The 18,643-nt window shown below is 42.9% G+C and overlaps 1 protein-coding gene and 1 long non-coding RNA gene across 2 annotated transcripts; one reads left to right on the top strand and one right to left on the bottom strand.

The window, feature by feature from the left end:
* Nucleotides 1–5,109: 5,109 nt before the first annotated feature.
* LOC123995324 lies at nucleotides 5,110–9,362 on the top strand. Its single transcript, XR_006831810.1, has 3 exons — nucleotides 5,110–5,268; nucleotides 8,888–8,994; nucleotides 9,272–9,362. It is a non-coding gene; the product is annotated as an uncharacterized LOC123995324 (long non-coding RNA).
* Nucleotides 9,363–10,990: 1,628 nt separating this feature from the next.
* Nucleotides 10,991–16,074, bottom strand: LOC123994667 (aldo-keto reductase family 1 member B1-like). The gene is made up of 10 exons (XM_046297549.1): nucleotides 15,823–16,074; nucleotides 15,172–15,339; nucleotides 14,725–14,841; nucleotides 14,582–14,659; nucleotides 14,337–14,459; nucleotides 14,113–14,219; nucleotides 13,758–13,839; nucleotides 13,008–13,091; nucleotides 11,698–11,780; nucleotides 10,991–11,601 (listed from the first exon to the last, which is right to left on the bottom strand). The coding sequence occupies exons 1-10, from the start codon at nucleotides 15,892–15,894 to the stop codon at nucleotides 11,559–11,561; spliced, it is 957 nt and encodes a 318-aa protein (XP_046153505.1). The 5' UTR covers nucleotides 15,895–16,074; the 3' UTR covers nucleotides 10,991–11,558.
* Nucleotides 16,075–18,643: the final 2,569 nt, after the last annotated feature.

The raw sequence follows: 18,643 nt of genomic DNA, 5'->3' as shown, positions 1-18,643 counted from the left end.
CGCTTCTCTTGTTATTCCCCTCTACAGACTAGAGGATTTCTGTTATTCCCTGTTTGGACTTGAATAAACTCTGTTTCTGTTAAGTCGCTTTTGGGTCCTCTCTCACCTGCATGACAGAAGGAACCGACCAAGGAATGGACCCAGCGACTTCAGACGCTCGTTAACTGCCGTCAAGATCCAAGGAGCCATGCTCGGCAGACACGAGCAGGAATTGTCTGCTGCTCGCCATGCCGTGGAGAACCTGGCCGCTCAGGTTTCCGACCTCTCTGGACAGTTCCAGAGTCTACGTCTCGTGCCACCTGTTACTTCCTGGCCTGCCGAGCCTCCAGAACCTAGGGTTAATAACCCACCTTGCTACTCCGGGCAGCCCACTGAGTGCCGCTCCTTTCTCACGCAGTGTGAGATTGTGTTTCTCTCCAACCCAACACATACTCTAGAGAGAGCTCGGGTTGCTTACGTCATTTCACTCCTTACTGGCCGGGCTCGAGAATGGGGCACAGCTATCTGGGAGGCAAGGGCTGATTGCTCTAACAAGTTCCAGAACTTTAAAGAGGAGATGATTCGGGTTTTTGACCGTTCATTTTTGGTAGGGAGGCTTCTAGGGCCCTGGCTTTTATGCCAAGGTGAACGGTCCATAACGGATTATTCTATTGAGTTTCGCACTCTTGCTTCTAGTGAGTGGAACGAGCCGGCGCTGCTCGCTCGTTTTCTGGAGGGACTCCACGCAGTGGTTAAGGATGAGATTCTCTCCCGGGAGGTTCCTTCAGATGTGGACTCTTTGATTGCTCTCGCCATCCGCATAGAAACGGGTAGATCTTCGTCACCGGGCTCGTGGAAGAGAGCTCGCATCAACGGTGTTTCCTGCTCCGCATCGCAACCATCTCCCTCCTCTGGCTTTGAGACTGAGCCCATGCAGCTGGGAGGGATTCGCATCTCGACTAAGGAGAGGGAACGGAGGATCACCAACCGCCTGTGCCTCTATTGCGGAGTTGCTGGACATTTTGTTAATTCATGTCCAGTAAGAGGCCAGAGCCCATCAGTAAGCGGAGGGCTACTGGTGAGCGACTACTCAGGTCTCTTCATCTAGATCTTGTACTACTATGTCGGTCCATCTACGCTGGACCGGTTCAATAATACATGCAGTGCCTTGATTGACTCTGGGGCTGAGGGTTGTTTCATGGGAAGCATGGGTTCGGAAACATAACATTCCTTTCAGACCGTTAGACAAGCCTACGCCCATGTTTGCCTTAGATGGTAGTCATCTTCCCAGTATCAAATTTGAGACACTACCTTTAACTCTCACAGTATCTGGTAACCACAGTGAGACTATTTCTTTTTTGATTTTCCGTTCACCGTTTACACCTGTTGTTTTGGGTCATCCCTGGCTAGTATGTCATAATCCTTCTATTAATTGGTCTAGTAATTCTATCCTATCCTGGAACGTTTCTTGTCATGTGAAGTGTTTAATGTCTGCCATCCCTCCCGTTCTTCTCTCCCTACTTCTCAGGAGGAACCTGGCGATTTGACAGGAGTGCCGGAGGAATATCATGATCTGCGCACGGTCTTCAGTCGGTCCCGAGCCAACTCCCTTCCTCCTCACCGGTCGTATGATTGTAGTATTGATCTCCTTCCGGGGACCACTCCTCCTCGAGGTAGACTATACTCTCTGTCGGCTCCCGAACGTAAGGCTCTCGAGGATTATTTGTCTGTGTCTCTTGACGCCGGTAATAGTGCCTTCTTCTTCTCCGGCCGGGCGGGGTTCTTTTTGTTAAGAAGAAGGACGGTACTCTGCGCCCCTGCGTGGATTATCGAGGGCTGAATGACATAACGGTTAAGAATCGTTATAAAGCCCCTTATGTCATCAGCCTTCGAGATTCTGCAGGGAGCCAGGTGCTTTACTAAGTTGGACCTTGTAACGCTTACCATCTCGTGCGCATCAGAGAGGGGGACGAGTGGAAAACGGCGTTTAACACTCCGTTAGGGCATTTTGAGTACCGGGTTCTGCCGTTCGGTCTCGCCAATGCGCCAGCTGTTTTTCAGGCATTAGTTAATGATGTTCTGAGAGACATGCTGAACATCTTTGTTTTTGTCTATCTTGACGATATCCTGATTTTTTCTCCGTCACTCGAGATTCATGTTCAGCACGTTCGACGTGTTCTACAGCGCCTTTTAGAGAATTGTCTCTACGTAAAGGCTGAGAAGTGCTCTTTTCATGTCTCCTCCGTTACTTTTTCGGTTCCGTTATTTCCGCTGAAGGCATTCAGATGGATTCCGCTAAGGTCCAAGCTGTCAGTGATTGGCCCGTTCCAAGGTCACGTGTCGAGTTGCAGCGCTTTTTAGGTTTACTAATTTCTATCGGCGTTTCATTCGTAATTTAGGGGTCAAGTTGCTGCTCCTCTCACAGCTCTTACTTCTTCAAGACGTGTTTTAAGTGGTCCGGTTCCGCCCAGGGAGCTTTTGATCTTCTAAAAGAACGTTTTACGTCCGCTCCTATCCTCGTTACTCCTGACGTCACTAGACAATTCATTGTCGAGGTTGACGCTTAGGTAGGCGTGGGAGCCATTCTATCCCAGCGCTTCCAGTCTGGAATACAGGTTCATCCTTGCGCTTATTTTTCTCATCGCCTGTCGCCATCTGAGCGCAACTATGATGTGGGTTTGAACTCTGCCATCCGCTTAGCCCTAAATGGCGACAGTGGTTGGAGGGGGCGACCGTTCCTTTTGTCGTTTGGACAGACCATAAGAACCTTGAGTACATCCGTTCTGCCAAACGACTTAATGCCCGTCAAGCTCGTTGGGCGTTGTTTTTCGCTCGTTTCGAGTTTGTGATTTCTTATCCGGGTAGCAAGAACACCAAGCCTGATGCCTTATCCCGTCTGTTTAGTTCTTCTGTGGCTTCTACTGATCCCGAGGGATTCTTCCTTATGGGCGTGTTGTCGGGTTAACAGTCTGGGGAATTGAAGGACAGGTTACTGATGCACTCACGCACTGCGTTTTCTTTGTCCTAGTAACCTCCTTTTCGTTCCTGTTTCCACTCGTCTGGCTGTTCTTCAGTGGGCTCACTCTGCCAAGTTAGCTGGTCATCCCGGTGTTCGAGGCACTCTTGCGTCTATTCGCCAGCGCTTTTGGTGGCCGACTCAGGAGCGTGACACGCGCCGTTTCGTGGCTGCTTGTTCGGACTGCGCGCAGACTAAGTCGGGTAACTCTCCTCCTGCCGGTCGTCTCAGACCGCTCCCCATTCCTTCTCGACCATGGTCTCACATCGCCTTAGGCTTCACTACCGGTCTGCCTTTGTCTGCGGGGAAGACTGTGAGAGCCGCCAATAAACGCAGGATTAAGAGTCCAAGGTATTGTTGCGGCCAAGAGTGTGGCTTTTCGCAACCTTCCTCTTACGACAGCTTCTCGTAAGTTGACTCCGCGGTTCATTGGTCCGTTCCGTGTCTCCCAGGTCGTCAATAAGGCTTCCGCGACATGACGTCCATCCTGTCTTCCATGTCTCCTGTGTTAAGCCCTTTCTTCGCACCCCCGTTCGTCTTCCCTCCCCCTCCCCCGTCCTTGTCGAGAGCGCACCTATTTACAAGGTACATAAGATCATGGACATGCGTTCTCGGGGACGGGGTCACCAATACTTAGTGGATTGGGAGGGTTACGGTCCTGAGGAGAGGAGTTGGGTTCCGTCTCGGGACGTGCTGGACCTTTCACTCTGATGATTTCCTCCGTTGCCGCCAGGGTCCTCAGTGCGAAGGAGGCGCTCGGTGAGTGGGGGGTACTGTCATGTTTGTCATTTATTATCATGTCTTGTCCCTGTGCTCCCCATTCTGTTCGTTTCCCTCTGCTGGTCTTATTGGGTTCTTTCCCTCTTTCTATCCCTAAAGTGATGATCTCCCCCTCCCCCTCTCACTCTCTCGCTCTCTCTTCTCTCTATCGTTGCATTTCCTGCTCCCAGCTGTTCCTATTCCCCTAATCATCATTTAGTCTTCCCACACCTGTTCCAATCCTTTCCCCTGATTAGAGTCCCTATTTATTCCTTTGTGTTCCGTTCCTGTCCCGTCGGTTCCTTGTTTAGTATTCACCGTGCTGTGATTGTGTTTCGCCCTGTCCTGTCGTGTTTTTGCCTTCATCAGATGCTGCGTATGAGCAGGTGTCTCTGTCAACTACGGCCTGCGAGAACCTGCAGTCTGTGCTTCTCTTGTTATTCCCCTCTACAGACTAGAGGATTTCTGTTATTCCCTGTTTGGACTTGAATAAACTCTGTTTCTGTTAAGTCGCTTTTGGGTCCTCTATCACCAGCATGACAGTTTCACTGGAACTTTGTCAATATTATAATTGCAAAACAACATGAAGTTAAGGCCACCAAAAGTTAAGAAGACATGACGAGGAATAAAATTCCAGATAGAAGTGGGTCTTCTTAGGAATTGTTTTATCCAATTGATCTTGAAAGTATTATTTAAAGTAGTAAAATCCAGAAAATTCAGTCCACCATTCTCATAAGTGTTCATTACAACAGTTTTCCTAATGTAAAGGGGACGGTTTCTCCAAAGAAAGTTGAAAAGCATCTGGTCTATCTCCTTGCTTATTTTACGGTCAAGATATAAAGATAGAGCACCATATGTTAGTCTAGAGATACCTTCAGCCTTGGTAGCTAGCTACAACTTGCATGTTCACTTATCTCCATGACCTAACCATCTGGGTGGTCTTAACCAATAATAGCACAGTATGATACGGCGGTAAAATGCATCCAATTAGAATTCAGTATGTTTACACATATGAATATTACACCCTCGTGAACAATAACAAGAATAACATTTTACTACATAATTATAATAAGATGTTTTCAGAGTGATTACAATGGCACTAGATTTTTATTAATTTATTTTTGATATACTATTTGTTTGTTCCAATATTTTCTCATTAATACCTGCGTTCTGTTTTGATGTAAGAATGTACATTGTTCTGTATTTTGATGTATTTTTTTAAACATTTTTTTTTAAAGATAGGCCTTTTCAAAAATATATATATATTTTTAAAGATGAGACCTTTCAAAAAAAATGTTTTTGTCATTATCCGTTCTCAATGGACATTGTTAAATGGGGTGCTTGGTAAATTCATTCTGACTTATTGTACCAGAGCGCAGAATAACTGATGAGTTTACGAACGATCAAGGGTGTCAGTAAGCGTTAGGGAAAATAAGAATTTAAATTATTGCCAGCAGCACAGTTAATCACCAACGTTTTGAATAACATGAAAAAAGCCTAACCAGCTTTGCTTGGTGAGTAGAATGGTCTGAGTGATGATGTGTTCTCCTGTTTATATCTGGAAGTAGCTAGCAAGCCAGCCAACTTTAGCCAGTTAGCTTGGGTGCTTAACCCTGCTCCTTGGCCTATTTTGGGGTTGAATAATCATTGTGAGAATCAAGGAGAGTTGATATTAGGTAACATATTCAAATTGACAGTATATATGGGTGAGAGCACGAATGATGTTTACAAATAGTCAAACTTTGCACCACGCCGCATTTAAACAATCGCTAAAGGGCGAGGGTTCTGTGTTGATGTAGTGAATTTGTTATTGGTGTAAAAAAAGACGAAGAAACTCATATGCCAAACATCACCACATTAGTAAACTATTTGGTAGAGCAGGGTCACAAGACATCATATGGGAAAGTACAACCAGCGAAACATTGTAACACAACAGCAGGGGAGCAGGTGTCGAACTCTCGACCTTCTAGCCCGAAGTCCAGCGCGCCATCGACAGTGCCACAAAAGCATGCTCCAGCGGCAGAGTCGATATCAGCGCTTATAAACCCAGTGTTGTTAAAATAGTAAGTAAAGCCTCCCTGTGAACAGAAGTTATGATTATTTTGACTATAATTGTTTTATTCTTCACCTGGTAACATAACGTTAGACGAAACGACAGCGGTATAGTAGAGGTCTTTCTGAGTTTAAGATAACAGAGATGGAGACTAGTTTTTTTTGTTATTTAACTAGGCAAGAACAAATTCTTACTTACAATGACGGCATAGGAACAGTGGGTTAACTGACTTGTTCAGGGGCAGAAACGAGCGAAAATATTAATCAATTCAATGGCCTTGGAGTAAGTCTCTTTGTCAACATGAATATTAAAAATCGCCCAACACAATGATTTTATCATAGTCCTCAAGGACAATAGACAATAGTTCAGAGAAATCAGTAAAGAAAGTGGGGCAGTGTTTTTTGGTGGTCACCAGTGCTGGCTATAACCCTATATAGCCAGCACTGGGGGCTGACATTTAAACAGTATAGCATGATAAATGAAATGTCCTTACAGCTAAGTGCATTAGTAAAATGCTCAGAATGATGCATTACACACAGATATCTACACAAAGTCCACAGACCGCAATACCCTGCTATGTGCGGATAGTATGCATCCTCTTCCCCTCAAGAATGGTCTACCATATAGCCAGTTATGCAGGTTTAAACAAATCTGTGACAACCAGACGGATTTTGACAGCAATGATAAAACAATGACAAATTCAAAATGAGAGGCTACAAGGACAAAACTCTTGACACTGCAATGATGAAAATATCTCATCCAAGAGAGGAATTACTAAAAACTCAACCAAGGAAGAAAAACAACGCAACTGTCTTTTGCACTAAGTACACCAAGGGTTCAGAGAAAATTAAAGCAATCCTGAAAAAGCACTGGCATATTCTGCAATCAGACAACAACAAAAATCGCACACCTCTTCAAGAAACCCACACTCGTGGTTTATAAGCGTGGTCGTAATATTGGAGGTTACTTGGTGAGATCTGACATTACCCCTGAGCCCACTCAGACACTCTTGACACCCATTCCAAATGGGAACTACAAATGTCGCTCATACGCACAGTGTAATAGCACTATAAAAACATCCTTCTTCAGACACCCACATATGGGTCGAAAAATCCCTGTTAGTGGTATCATCTCATACAAGACCAGGGGAGTAATCTATCTCATCACCTGTTCGTGTGGAAAAGCCTACGTAGGACAAAGGAAAAGACAATTAGAACAACACATAGCTGAACACCAGAGCTCAATCAGGTGTAAGAGCGTTGACTATCCTGTAGCAGCTCACTTTGTTGAAGCTAACCATCCAATCTCCTCCCTCGAATACACAGGCATTGAGAATGTTGCTCTACCAATGAGAGGAGGTAACATTGAGATCCTACTACTACAAAAGGGAGGCTTACTGGATATCCTACTCTGCAAATATTGACCCCTAGTGGTCTGACTATTGACTTTGATCTCAGGCCTTTCTTATAAACAATTATTTATTTTATGAACAAGTATCGTAAATTGATATATTCTCTCTACAGCTTATTAGCATACACCTATGTTTCTATATGATAACAATAGCCTAATATATTTAATATGCCATAAACTATTGTTTTTTTTAACAGTTTCACTAATTCATTCTAATAAATGTCATCATTATGACACACCCCTCACTATTGTCATTAGTTGCACTAATTGCACTGTTTGTCATAACCTGGGTCAAGTACTCATGACATTGCCCTGAAGAAGGCACCGTGATGCCAAAACATTGGTAAATACCCAATAAATTACTGGGAGTTTATATATGGAGTCTGCGACTCTTTATTTCGATAGTTAATAGTTTATTCACCGCTAGTCAGCACTTCCAACAAACTACTTTTTTCTGGGTGTGTGCCAGCTGATGTTTAAATGTTGAAAATTCTAAATTAATTTGCTGCATTTTTCCATCCAGTTTTCTTTATTTTTGTAATACACTGAGTTTTCAAAACATTAAGAATACCTGCTCTGACCAGGTGAAAGCTATCATCCCTTCTTGATGTCACTTGTTGAATCCACTTCAATCAGTGCAGATGAAGGGGAGGAGACAGGTTAAAGAAGGATTTTTAAGCCTTGACATGGATTGTGTATGTCTGCCATTCAGAGGGTGAATGGGCAAGACAAAAGTGCCTTTTGAACAGGGTATGGTAGTAGGTGCCAGGCACACCGGCTTGTGTCAAGGACTACAATGCTGCTGGGTTTTTCACGCTCAACAGTTTCCCGTCCACCATTCAAAGGACATTCAGGCAACTTGACACAGCTGTGGGAAACATTCGAGTCAACATGGGCCAGCATCCCTGTGGAACGCTTTCGACACATAGAGTCAATTCCCGACGAATTGAGGCTGTTCTGAGGTGCAACTCAATATTAGGAAGGAGTTCATAACATTTAGTATACTCAGTTTATATTACACTTGATCGTTCTTGAGTAAGCTTCTCCAGTTCTTTTTGTTTTACTCTGTGCCTCTATGGTAGTGTTTTTATTTACATTATTTGTTGTTATTTTTGTACTTTCCCCCTTTTTCTCCCTAATTTCAATCATGTCTCATCACTGTAACTCCCCAACGAGTTCAGGAGGCGAAGATCAAGTCATGCATCCTCTGAAACATAACCCACCAAACCGCGCTTCTTAACACCTTAACGCCCACTTAAACCAGAAGCCAGCCGCACCAATGTGTCAGAGGAAATACTGTTATTAAACTGACGACCAGAGTCAGCTTGCAGTCACTTGGCCCGCCTCAAGGAGTTGCCAGAGTGCGATGAGCGAAATTAAGCAAAGTAAAGTAAAGTGGACAGACCCTCTTGTGCTTTCTATTGTCACCACACTGAACAACTTCCCAGGCTTCCCGAATAAACAGCAAAACTTTATTGGGCTTATTTGAACGTAATACACAAAGGGTCTTAATTAAAATAGATGTTTTTTAATTTGTAATTCACCATATAATGTAATTATTTCTCAAGATAAAATACCACCACTAATTCACTTATAATACAGTACATCCCGTGTGTTGTAATAAGAACTGTAGGTGAAGTTGAATAACCTCACATTCTTTCTACTGCCAGATTGAATGCCACCCCTATCTGAACCAGGAGAAGTTGATCAGCTACTGTCACTCTAAGGGCATCTCTGTGACAGCCTACAGCCCCCTGGGTTCCCCAAACAGACCATGGTGAGGGTGTATACTTCAACGAATAATACCTGAGAGATATACACTCAGCATACAAAACATTAAGAACACCTGCCCTTTCAATGACAGACTGATCAGGTGAAAGCTATGATCCCTTATTGATGTCACTTGTTAAATCCAATATTTCAACTCGATATTAGGAATGTGTTCCTAATGTTTGGTAAAGTCCATGTACATTCACCTTGTACATGAATTCTGAACATACACAGCCATTTACAGTTGTCCCTGTGAAAAGATTGTAACACTGTGTCAATATCAGGGCCAAAGCAGAGGACCCTTCCCTACTGGAGGATCCCAACATCAAGGCCATCGCTGAGAAGCACAAGAAGACCTCTGCCCAGGTACTGTACTCCCTTTTCACCTGCGCCGCTTCCTGTGTGAGGAGGTGCGAGGTTCGAAAGCAGCCAACCCGAACCGTACTGATATTTTCTTTAACCTGGGATCCCATTTACATGTCCTGGTCATCAGAAGGGGGAAAGGAGAAGATTAATTGTTTCGTCTCTCTCCGTCATCCTCACTTCAGGTCCTGATCCGCCTTCCATATCCAACGGAACACGGAGAGGGTGGAGAGGAGGATCTGATGGATTCGATAGATCCAAGTCTATCAGCGCCCCCAGAGGAGACACATATCCAGGAGAATTTCAAGAAGGTCATTTATCTCCCAAGAGTTTTGGAGAGAAAAGAAAGAAGGGATAAATTATCCATTATTTGAAGAGGGTGTTGTCATCTGATTTAGGTTGTTTCATTTCGATGAGGTGTGGCTGTGGGGTAATTGTCTTTTTGAACCATGCAGGTGTTTGACTGTGTTGAGCGACGAGGAAATGAAGACCATTCTGGGCTTCAACAGGAACTGGAGAGTCTGCCCAATGACAGGGTGAGGCCCCATGTGGTTTATTTTGACCAATGGGCTGTAGTTTACAGTATACACTCTCTCTGCAGAGGCTCAAACTGTTTAAATAAGTATTATGAAGTCAAATCATCATTTTAATGTGATGACAGCTATGTGTATTATGCTGTTACTTTCCTTTGAATTAAAATATACTTAGTGTTCAATTGATTCCTGAACATGTGTACAACTGTACTGTCTCTCTGAATGGTGTTTTTTGTTTTTCTTTTGTCACCCAGGAGCATGAAGCACAAGGATGCTGCCCTTCAATGCTGAATTTTAAGGAAACGGTGGATTTGCAAAGTTCCATCTCTGGTGCTGTGACTCGCTTGAGATGTCTGCCCTCTTTCTGTTCTCGTTTAGATTCATTCTTATTTCTCCCTTTAAGACAATGTGCAGAAATACCCATACATACTGTGATTTAGTATCTGTGTGTTGCAGTATTGTATTTCTCACGAGATATACACCCTGACCTATATAATTGCCTTCTTTCATAGCACAATGGTCATTATTTTTCAACAATCATGGAAACATCATTTGACATAGGATCGATATTAGTGAAGTATAAAAAAAGCTTTTGGTTCCTGGTTTGATACTGTAGCAAATCCAAGGTGCCAGGCTTCCTAACGCGCACAATATGGTGTTTCTGGCTTCTCACATGACCCAGTTTGTTTGTTTCTCTTTGGTCACTCGCAAGCTTTTTCATCAATTAGCATCCACATATAATCGTATGACTTTAAATAATTGATGTTAACCATAGGAATTCATAGTTCAACCATAGGAGCTGGGTATGTCATACCTGGTCTTACTGAAGTAAGTTACAGAAATATCACATGGACATTGGTGTGTGTGATGTACAGTATTACATATCAACTGTGAGCTGTTTCCTCCGTTTCCTTTTTGTTTCAGAGATTAAAAAATGTAGAATATAAATAGTATCGAAATAGCTGATCCTCATAGTACATTGACCTATGACCTATGTTCATGAAGATGTGTTGTTGAACACTCCTTCCCTCCAATGCCTAGTCATAGGAGCCTAGAATGAGTCATCCACACTCTTTGCCTTACAGGATGATAAAGCACTTCTACTCATTGACATAGTACTGTGTTCTTTATTATATCTGCAGATGAGGAAATATTCATAGATCAAGGTAGTCGGCAGTTTATATTTCAGGATTAGAATCTTGTTTCAAATATGTAGAAATGCATAATATCTAAGGGCAGAACATTGAGGCATTCTGGAATGAGTCACATTTGACTGTGTATGTTGTCAATGTTAACATATTGTTTGAGATATATCTCTAAAGAGCTGTCTAAGGACTGATTTTAATATAATTTCATATTTGAACAAGACGAACAGCATGTGTATCATGCTTTCAAAGGCACTTTCCAACATGCAAGTTAACTTACAACTATGCAACATGTTTAAACTTTGAACAAGTAAAGGCACTATTTGCCACTTATTACATTACACTGACACGTTCTGTTCGCCTCCTGAACTGTTCGGTCTCATGAACAATGTTAATGTAGTGGTTGAATCTATATACAACTACTGTATGTCCCCAGTGTTTTTCACAGACAGGAAGACGGGCGTTACAGTATAGGAATGTGGGTGTCAGTGTCCGTTCTCTGTCTTTAGCTCCAGTTCCACGCTGAGGTTTCAGTACTCTGCATGCAGAGGGAAGTCTTTGTGCTTGTTGCCCCTGCAGTGAGGAGGAGGAGGGTACGTCAGGGAAGAACAGGTAAAAGAGATTGAGTTGAAGTCAGCATCTAGACACTCTGGAACTCCGTGGACTCACCATTCCATAGCGAATCCTCTCCAGTTCCTGTTGAAACCAAGGATGACTTTCATGTCTGCGGGACTTAACTTGAAGTCCAACACCTGTTTTCGAAGGTGACAAAATAATAATTTAGGAGTGTGAAGGAAACAGTGGCTCTGGGGTTATATCCCTGCCTTGAAACCAAGAGATTGTGGGTTCAAATCCCACAATTTCTCTTTTTGCATGCAACTCTCAATGTGAAATATACAAAAAGAAAAGGTAACGGTGTCAGTGGCTCCCAGGTTAAATCCTTGCCTTGCATGTAGGTTCAAAACTACTCTTGCCTGTTTGTGTACGACTTTCAATATCATATACACTGAGTGTACAAAACATTAGGAACACCTGCTCTTTCCATGACAGACTGACCAGGTCATCCCTTATTGATGTCACTTTGTCTTGCCCATATTTAAGTAGTCAACATGGGCCAGCATCCTTGTGGAACGCTTTCGAACACCTTGTAGAGTCCATGCCCCGCCGAATTGAGGCTGTTCTAAGGGGGGGTGCAACTCAAATTAGGGAGGTGTTCCTAATGTTTTGTACACTGTATACAAAGAGAAGGGTAACAAGTGTGAAGGGGTCTGTGGCTCTGGTTTAAGGATCTTTCTCCCCCCCCAAAGCACAAGGTTGTAAGTTTGAACTCTTGTGCTGGCTCTTGAGCATGTTTGGCTACTGAGGACTCTGCTGGTCAGTGAGTCATGGCCACTTCAGGGAGTGGCTGCCACACATTTGATGCCCGGAGGGCACTGGCATTGGCTGGAAGAGCGTGACAAGCGGACGGGCTAAACCACTCCTGGAAAAGGTGGGCACTTAGTTTTAAATGAAGACGTGCCTATATTTAAACAAAGTGCCCACTTTTTCCAGGAGGGGACACCAGGTATTTACCACCATGAGTTGTGACAGCCTTCCAACTATCCCAGAGTGAACGCAACTACATTCAGGAGCTGAGCCTGGGATCGAACCTACAACTCTGTACATCGAGGTAAGATTCTTACCAGAGCCAACAGCTCTTCCACACTTAGAACACTGCCCTTTGTATATTTGACATTGAAACAGAGAAGAGAGGAAATTTAAACCTAGAACCTCTAGGTTGGGAGGCAGGGATTTAACCTCTGAGCAACCAACTCCTTCAGGATTCTGTGTAAGCACGCCCTTAGAATGCACTTAGTGGCTTCCACATCTCTACCTAGGCAATTATGTTTGAATGGAAAAGACACTGTCAAAGTTCAATGAAGTGAAACATTTTATTTATTGAATCGCTTCCAGTCACAATTGTAATTGTCAAAAAATACCTGGAAATTTTCCTTGATCCGGGAGGGCGTAGCCGACTTGGGAATGACGATCACATTCCTCTGGATATGAAAGCGGATAAGGACCTGTGGAGAGGACAACAACAGGGATTGGTCATTTGACTGACCCTAGACCAAGACTCCTTTTACCCAGCCAAAGAATTTAATGTTACCATGCGAGTGTTGGACCCACACCCCGACGACGTGGTTTCAAAACAATGATTCTTACGTTAGAAGATACATGTCTTGGAAAATAGCAGCCAAAACCTTGACAATTGATTGTCTCCATTCTAACCCCTAGCCATTTTCTTTCAAATCTACATAAGGGACCAATATCCAATTTCATACATAGGCTAATCAATGTTTATAAATCTATCAGCATATATAATTGTACTGTTCTTTGAAGAGTGGTATATAAGCCATGTTAACCTCAACTTGAATGGACTCTTGTTGAAAACTCAGAACTTCACAGGAGTAAGCATGTTTGAGAACACTGTTTGTTCTGTTCTTTGTATTCCCTATATCTAGGACCATGTGTTTGGTGCAGTCATGTGACATGCCTGAATTTGAACCTTTTCATCAAAAGTGTCCTCTTTTCCTATTACGTCAGATGGTCCAGCACCATTCTCAGACGATTTCTTTCATTTTCGGTGTAATTCAATATTTCTGGATAAGGCTTAAAATACAGGATCAAATCTTGCTACAGTATGTCACTAAAGGCAGAATTAAGGGAAAGTGTTGACTCTCTCATACCTGTGCTGTGGTCTTATTGTGCTTAACAGCGATGGCCTTTATCTTTGGGTCCTCCAGCAGGGACGGCTCACCAGGTTTCGCCCTGTTGAAAATGTAATTTATTTTATGTTGACGTGAAGTCAAACACACGTCATTGTTTGTGGTGGGTGTGGCCTGAAAAAAAATCTAGGGAAAGAGTAGGGTCCGACACTGAACGCACTCATGGAAACGTTGTCTATAACAAATTCAACACAATACATGTTTTGGATCATTTCAGTGTACAGGTTGGGTGTATTTTAATTCTAGAACCTTCTATTTGACCCAAAGTGACTGTATACACATCAGGAATATCTTAGAAAAGTGTGATCTGTCTCACCATGGTCTGTCTGGGGAGCCCAGGGGGCTGTAGGCTGTCACTGAGATGCCTTTAGAGTGACAGTAGTTGATCAGCTTCTCCTGAGTCAGATAGGGGTGGCATTCAATCTGAAGGGACAAATACAAAGATGAGCCGTTGGTAATAAAGAGAGATGGGGCCATAATGCCTTGATACAAACTGTACGGACTTGTTTTGTCTGTCTTGATCACCACAGGCTACAGTACCTGGTTGTTGGCAGGTTTATACTTGAGGCCTGGCTTGTTCAGGATGGATTCAATCTGCTCTTTGTTAAAGTTGGAGACACCGATAGCCTTGACCAGTCCAGCATCCACCAGGTCCTCCATAGCCTATACAATAGGTCAAGATCTAGCTCAGTAACCTGTCAAATATCTTACAGTATAATGTTGTTCGCTGGTGTCCGGGGGATGTTTTGTTTTGAAATACAGTATACAATTTTTGTCTTCCTTACCTCCCAAGTGTCCAGGAAGTTGCTGTCACCTGCGATTACTTGTCCGTCTTCACCAAAAGGAAATAGATTCTCTCCAGGCTGCATTGACAAACAGATCAGTCACAGGGACAATGGTCCTTTATTGACAGAGACACACACAGTACCTGAAAGCACATCGGGGAGTGTATTAGGTAGAGGTCCAGGTAGTCTAGTCTGAGGTCACTCAGAGTCTTCTGACAGGCTCCCTTCACCATAGACTTCTGATGGAGGGTACACCACAGCTATTTGGGAGAAACAGTTATATTAGACTGCTGCAAGTGCATGTTGAAATACAACATTATCCTGTGGACAAATTGAAGTGTCACGGTGACGTGTGGCAGTTGAGTAAGAGTACGCCCAGAGGAAATGATAGTACTAGCATGACATTGGTGACTATACAGAGCATGCGCATGCACATGACATCCCTTCAGCCCGTAATGGAGCTCTTTGTCTGCCTGGCGTCTAGTGGGAAATCATATGACCAAATCTACAAACATGACTAATGAGTCTTGTGATTCATGACACGTTTTCCACTTTTTGACACAGTGACCCAAGTCGATAATCGTCCTCACCTTACTGACGACGAAAAGCTCCTCTCTCTTCACCACCCCCTGGCCAATCATGGTGTGAATGCCATCCCCCACCTCATCCTCATTCTGGTAACAGTAGGCTCCGTCTATCTGTCTGTAGCCTGCAGAGATGGCCGCTTTCACTGCCTCTGCCACCTTGCCCGCATCTGCCTGCACAGGGATTCAGAGGAATTACAGAGTAGGGCCTGGATATTGTGTTCTATTGTGGTTACCTCACACTTGATTTGAGCCTCTGTCGTGAAAGGTTACAGAATACTGTAGAAATACTAATCATGATAGATGTATGATTACACTGTATAATATAATCATCATCATCAATATCACAGAGTTAGGCTATAATTTTACCTATGTGGGTAAATTCAAGTGTAGGCTAAACCACAATTCCAAGTGTGACATTAAAACATTAGTGCAAAAAATATGCTGCTAATCTTGGCCATCATCATAGTTCATTAAAACTCCCAGGATATATGGCAAATGAGAAGACTGTCATTTATTTGAACATAAACATACCAGTAGCTGCCAAAGGAAATAAACAGTTAACTGCCTACTGTTGATTCCATGAGTTTAGTTCAACAATGATCAATGCCATCCATGCAAGAGGACTAGAAGAAACATAATCACACTTTATCTTACCCTCCATGTCCCCAAGCCTACGATAGGCATGCTGGCCCCGGTGTTGAGAGTTACAGTTGGTGTGGGTGTCATCTTTAAAGATCTGCTGTAGTATCAATCCTAGGATCCTGGGTTGTGAGAGGAGAGGATCCCTGTATTCAGAGTGGAAGGAATAAGGAATCAGTATTCTCAGTGCAGCACACAAAGAGCTGAAACACAGATGCGAGGAGGGTTTATGTAGAGGGAGAGCGCCTGTTTGTTTGGTTACGCCTGCAACCCTACATCTAAAGCAGTGAATGGGGACAGAAAATGGGCAGTGAAGGAGTGGCTGAATGAATCAGCGTGTGTACGTGCGAAAGAGGGTTTGCTTGTCACAATGACAAGGGAAACGTTTGTTTAAATCATTCCGGATGTGATGCAGGAGGCAATTCATGCTAATGTCGATTGAGTTGAAGAACATATGATATAACAAGGTCAAGTATACAGCTTTTTGTTGGTGTTGATCAGTATTTGTAGGTTGCCTAGAGGCAAATCATCTTCCTTATACAAGGTAACAAATAGGCAAGGTTTTAAATACAATATTGGAGTGATTTTTGACCTTGCAATCAATGATTGTGATAAAAAGGGCAAGTCATTGGGATTTCAGCAGTCAGAGACTCATGGTACAAAGCTGACTGTTGAAATCAGCATCCTGTGCATACAGTTTTGTATGCAGGTGTGACTAGCATAAAAACACAATAGATTAAACGCAACAGACGCAGAACCACAGACTCCATATTTTGCTTCAGATCTGCAACACAAGCCTCAAACACATAGCTTGTAGGTTCACATTTAGTAACCTAGCTATCTAGGTTAGGCATACTGTTAGCAGTGTGGTTAAGGTTAGGTTTAAAGTCCAATTTTAAGAAGAGAAATTGTAGAAACGGGCAGGGTGTAAGACTTTGACAACTGCTGACGGGCCTGAAGAGCCTGTCTGGATGTCTCTGGAGCCACAAACTATCTAGCTAGCGTCTGCAGTCCACACATTGTTTCATGCACGTTTATCTGAACTTGAGAAAAGTGGAAATGTACAAACAAAGGATGAAAAGCTGAGGGCGGAGGATAAGTATTAGCGTTACTTTAAATTATTAGGTACGTACAATCCTGTTACTCTGGTTGTGTAAAATGCCTTTTGTCACCAAACTCTGTATCTAAATCAACCACGGCGGTGCACATCTCGTGCTCTTGACCTCACCCCCTGTAAGTCTGAAACGTGCATGTTCGGAATGAGGTCTCTCTGTTCCGAACAAGTCTCTTCTTATCCTCTACTCTAAGGACAAAGTAGTGCGAGAACACAGGAGACAATGGGTTGGTTTGACACATTGAGACAGTTGTAGTGGATTAATGTAAATGTAACAAGGTTGGGCTATATAAGGCAAGTCCCAACTCAGAATCATTAGGCTTTCACCCTGTCTACGTCTGTGTGTGTATTGTGACCAGCCCCCTTTATCAATACATTTTTAATAAAGTTCATATCCTGATAGACCTGGTCTCTCCTCCTTATTGGTAATTTAAAATATCCACCACACACCTTTATTTGCCAAGGTAGAGTACATGATCAGTGAATATATTCAATGTACTCGCTACATTGTGGGGATCTCATTGTATGGTAATAACTACATGTATATACGACTTGCATCCTTGGCACAAAATTATTATATTCTACTCAATCCATGTGGTCCTTCTGTAGCTCAGTTGGTAGAGCATGGCGCTTGTAACGCCAGGGTAGTGGGTTTGATCCCCGGGACCACCCATACGTAGAATGTGTGCACACATGACTGTAAGTCGCTTTGGATAAAAGCGTCTGCTAAATGGTATATATTATTATATATATTATAAGTTTCATTAATGTCATTCAGACTGTTTTGAGGTTGATACAATCGGCTATGAGAGCTGAGGTTCACAGCTAGGCTCTGAACTAATATTTATACCAAACGTTTTAAGGTCCATTCACAGATCGGCTACATAGCCGATCTGACGGTTGAGCTAACATATGCTAATCAGATTAGCCTGAGGTTGTAAGAAACAAAAAAGAAATCCCAGGACATAGACATATCTGATATGGGCAGGAAGCTTAAATTCTTGTTCATCTAATTACACTGTCCAATTTACAGTAGCTATTACAGTGAAATACTACCATGCTACTGTTTGAGGAGAGTGCACAATTATGAACTTAAATTAATAAACCAATTAGGCACATTTGGGCAGTCGATACAACACTGAACAGATATGCAATGGTTCATTGGATCAGTCTAAAACTTTGCACATACACTGCTGGCCAAAATCGAAATTGCGCCTGGGCTCGCATAATACATTATGGCCGTTCTCTTGCATTTCAAAGATGATGGTACAAAAAAATACAAAAAACATGTTTTTTTCATTGTATTATCTTTTACCAGATCGAATGTGTTATATTCTCCTACATGAATTTCACATTTCAACAAACTTTAAAGTGTTTCCTTTCAAATGGTATCAAGAATATGCATATCCTTGCTTCTGGTCCTGATCTACAGGCAGTTAGATAGGGTACGTCATTTTAGATGAAAATTGAAAAAAAGTGTCTGATCCTTAAGAGATTTTTAAACAACCAGATTTACAATGTCATACTCATGTCACAACGCCCATAAAGCTAACCTGCTAGATGACTTATGTTAGCCAGTCAGCTAGCTTGCTAAATAACTTAGCTTTGACAAAAAAATATGCATAATCATTTGTCTCTACATTAACTAACAAATTAACATATTCCTCACAACTGTCAATTATTTAAGTGATAATGCCCGAGAAGCCGGTGTTTGGAGGATAT

This window comes from Oncorhynchus gorbuscha, linkage group LG14 (assembly GCF_021184085.1).
Source record: "Oncorhynchus gorbuscha isolate QuinsamMale2020 ecotype Even-year linkage group LG14, OgorEven_v1.0, whole genome shotgun sequence".
NCBI classification, from domain to species: Eukaryota; Metazoa; Chordata; class Actinopteri; order Salmoniformes; family Salmonidae; genus Oncorhynchus; species Oncorhynchus gorbuscha.
Note: the sequence above shows the minus strand (reverse complement) of the source record. Positions and strands in the feature narration are given on the sequence as shown.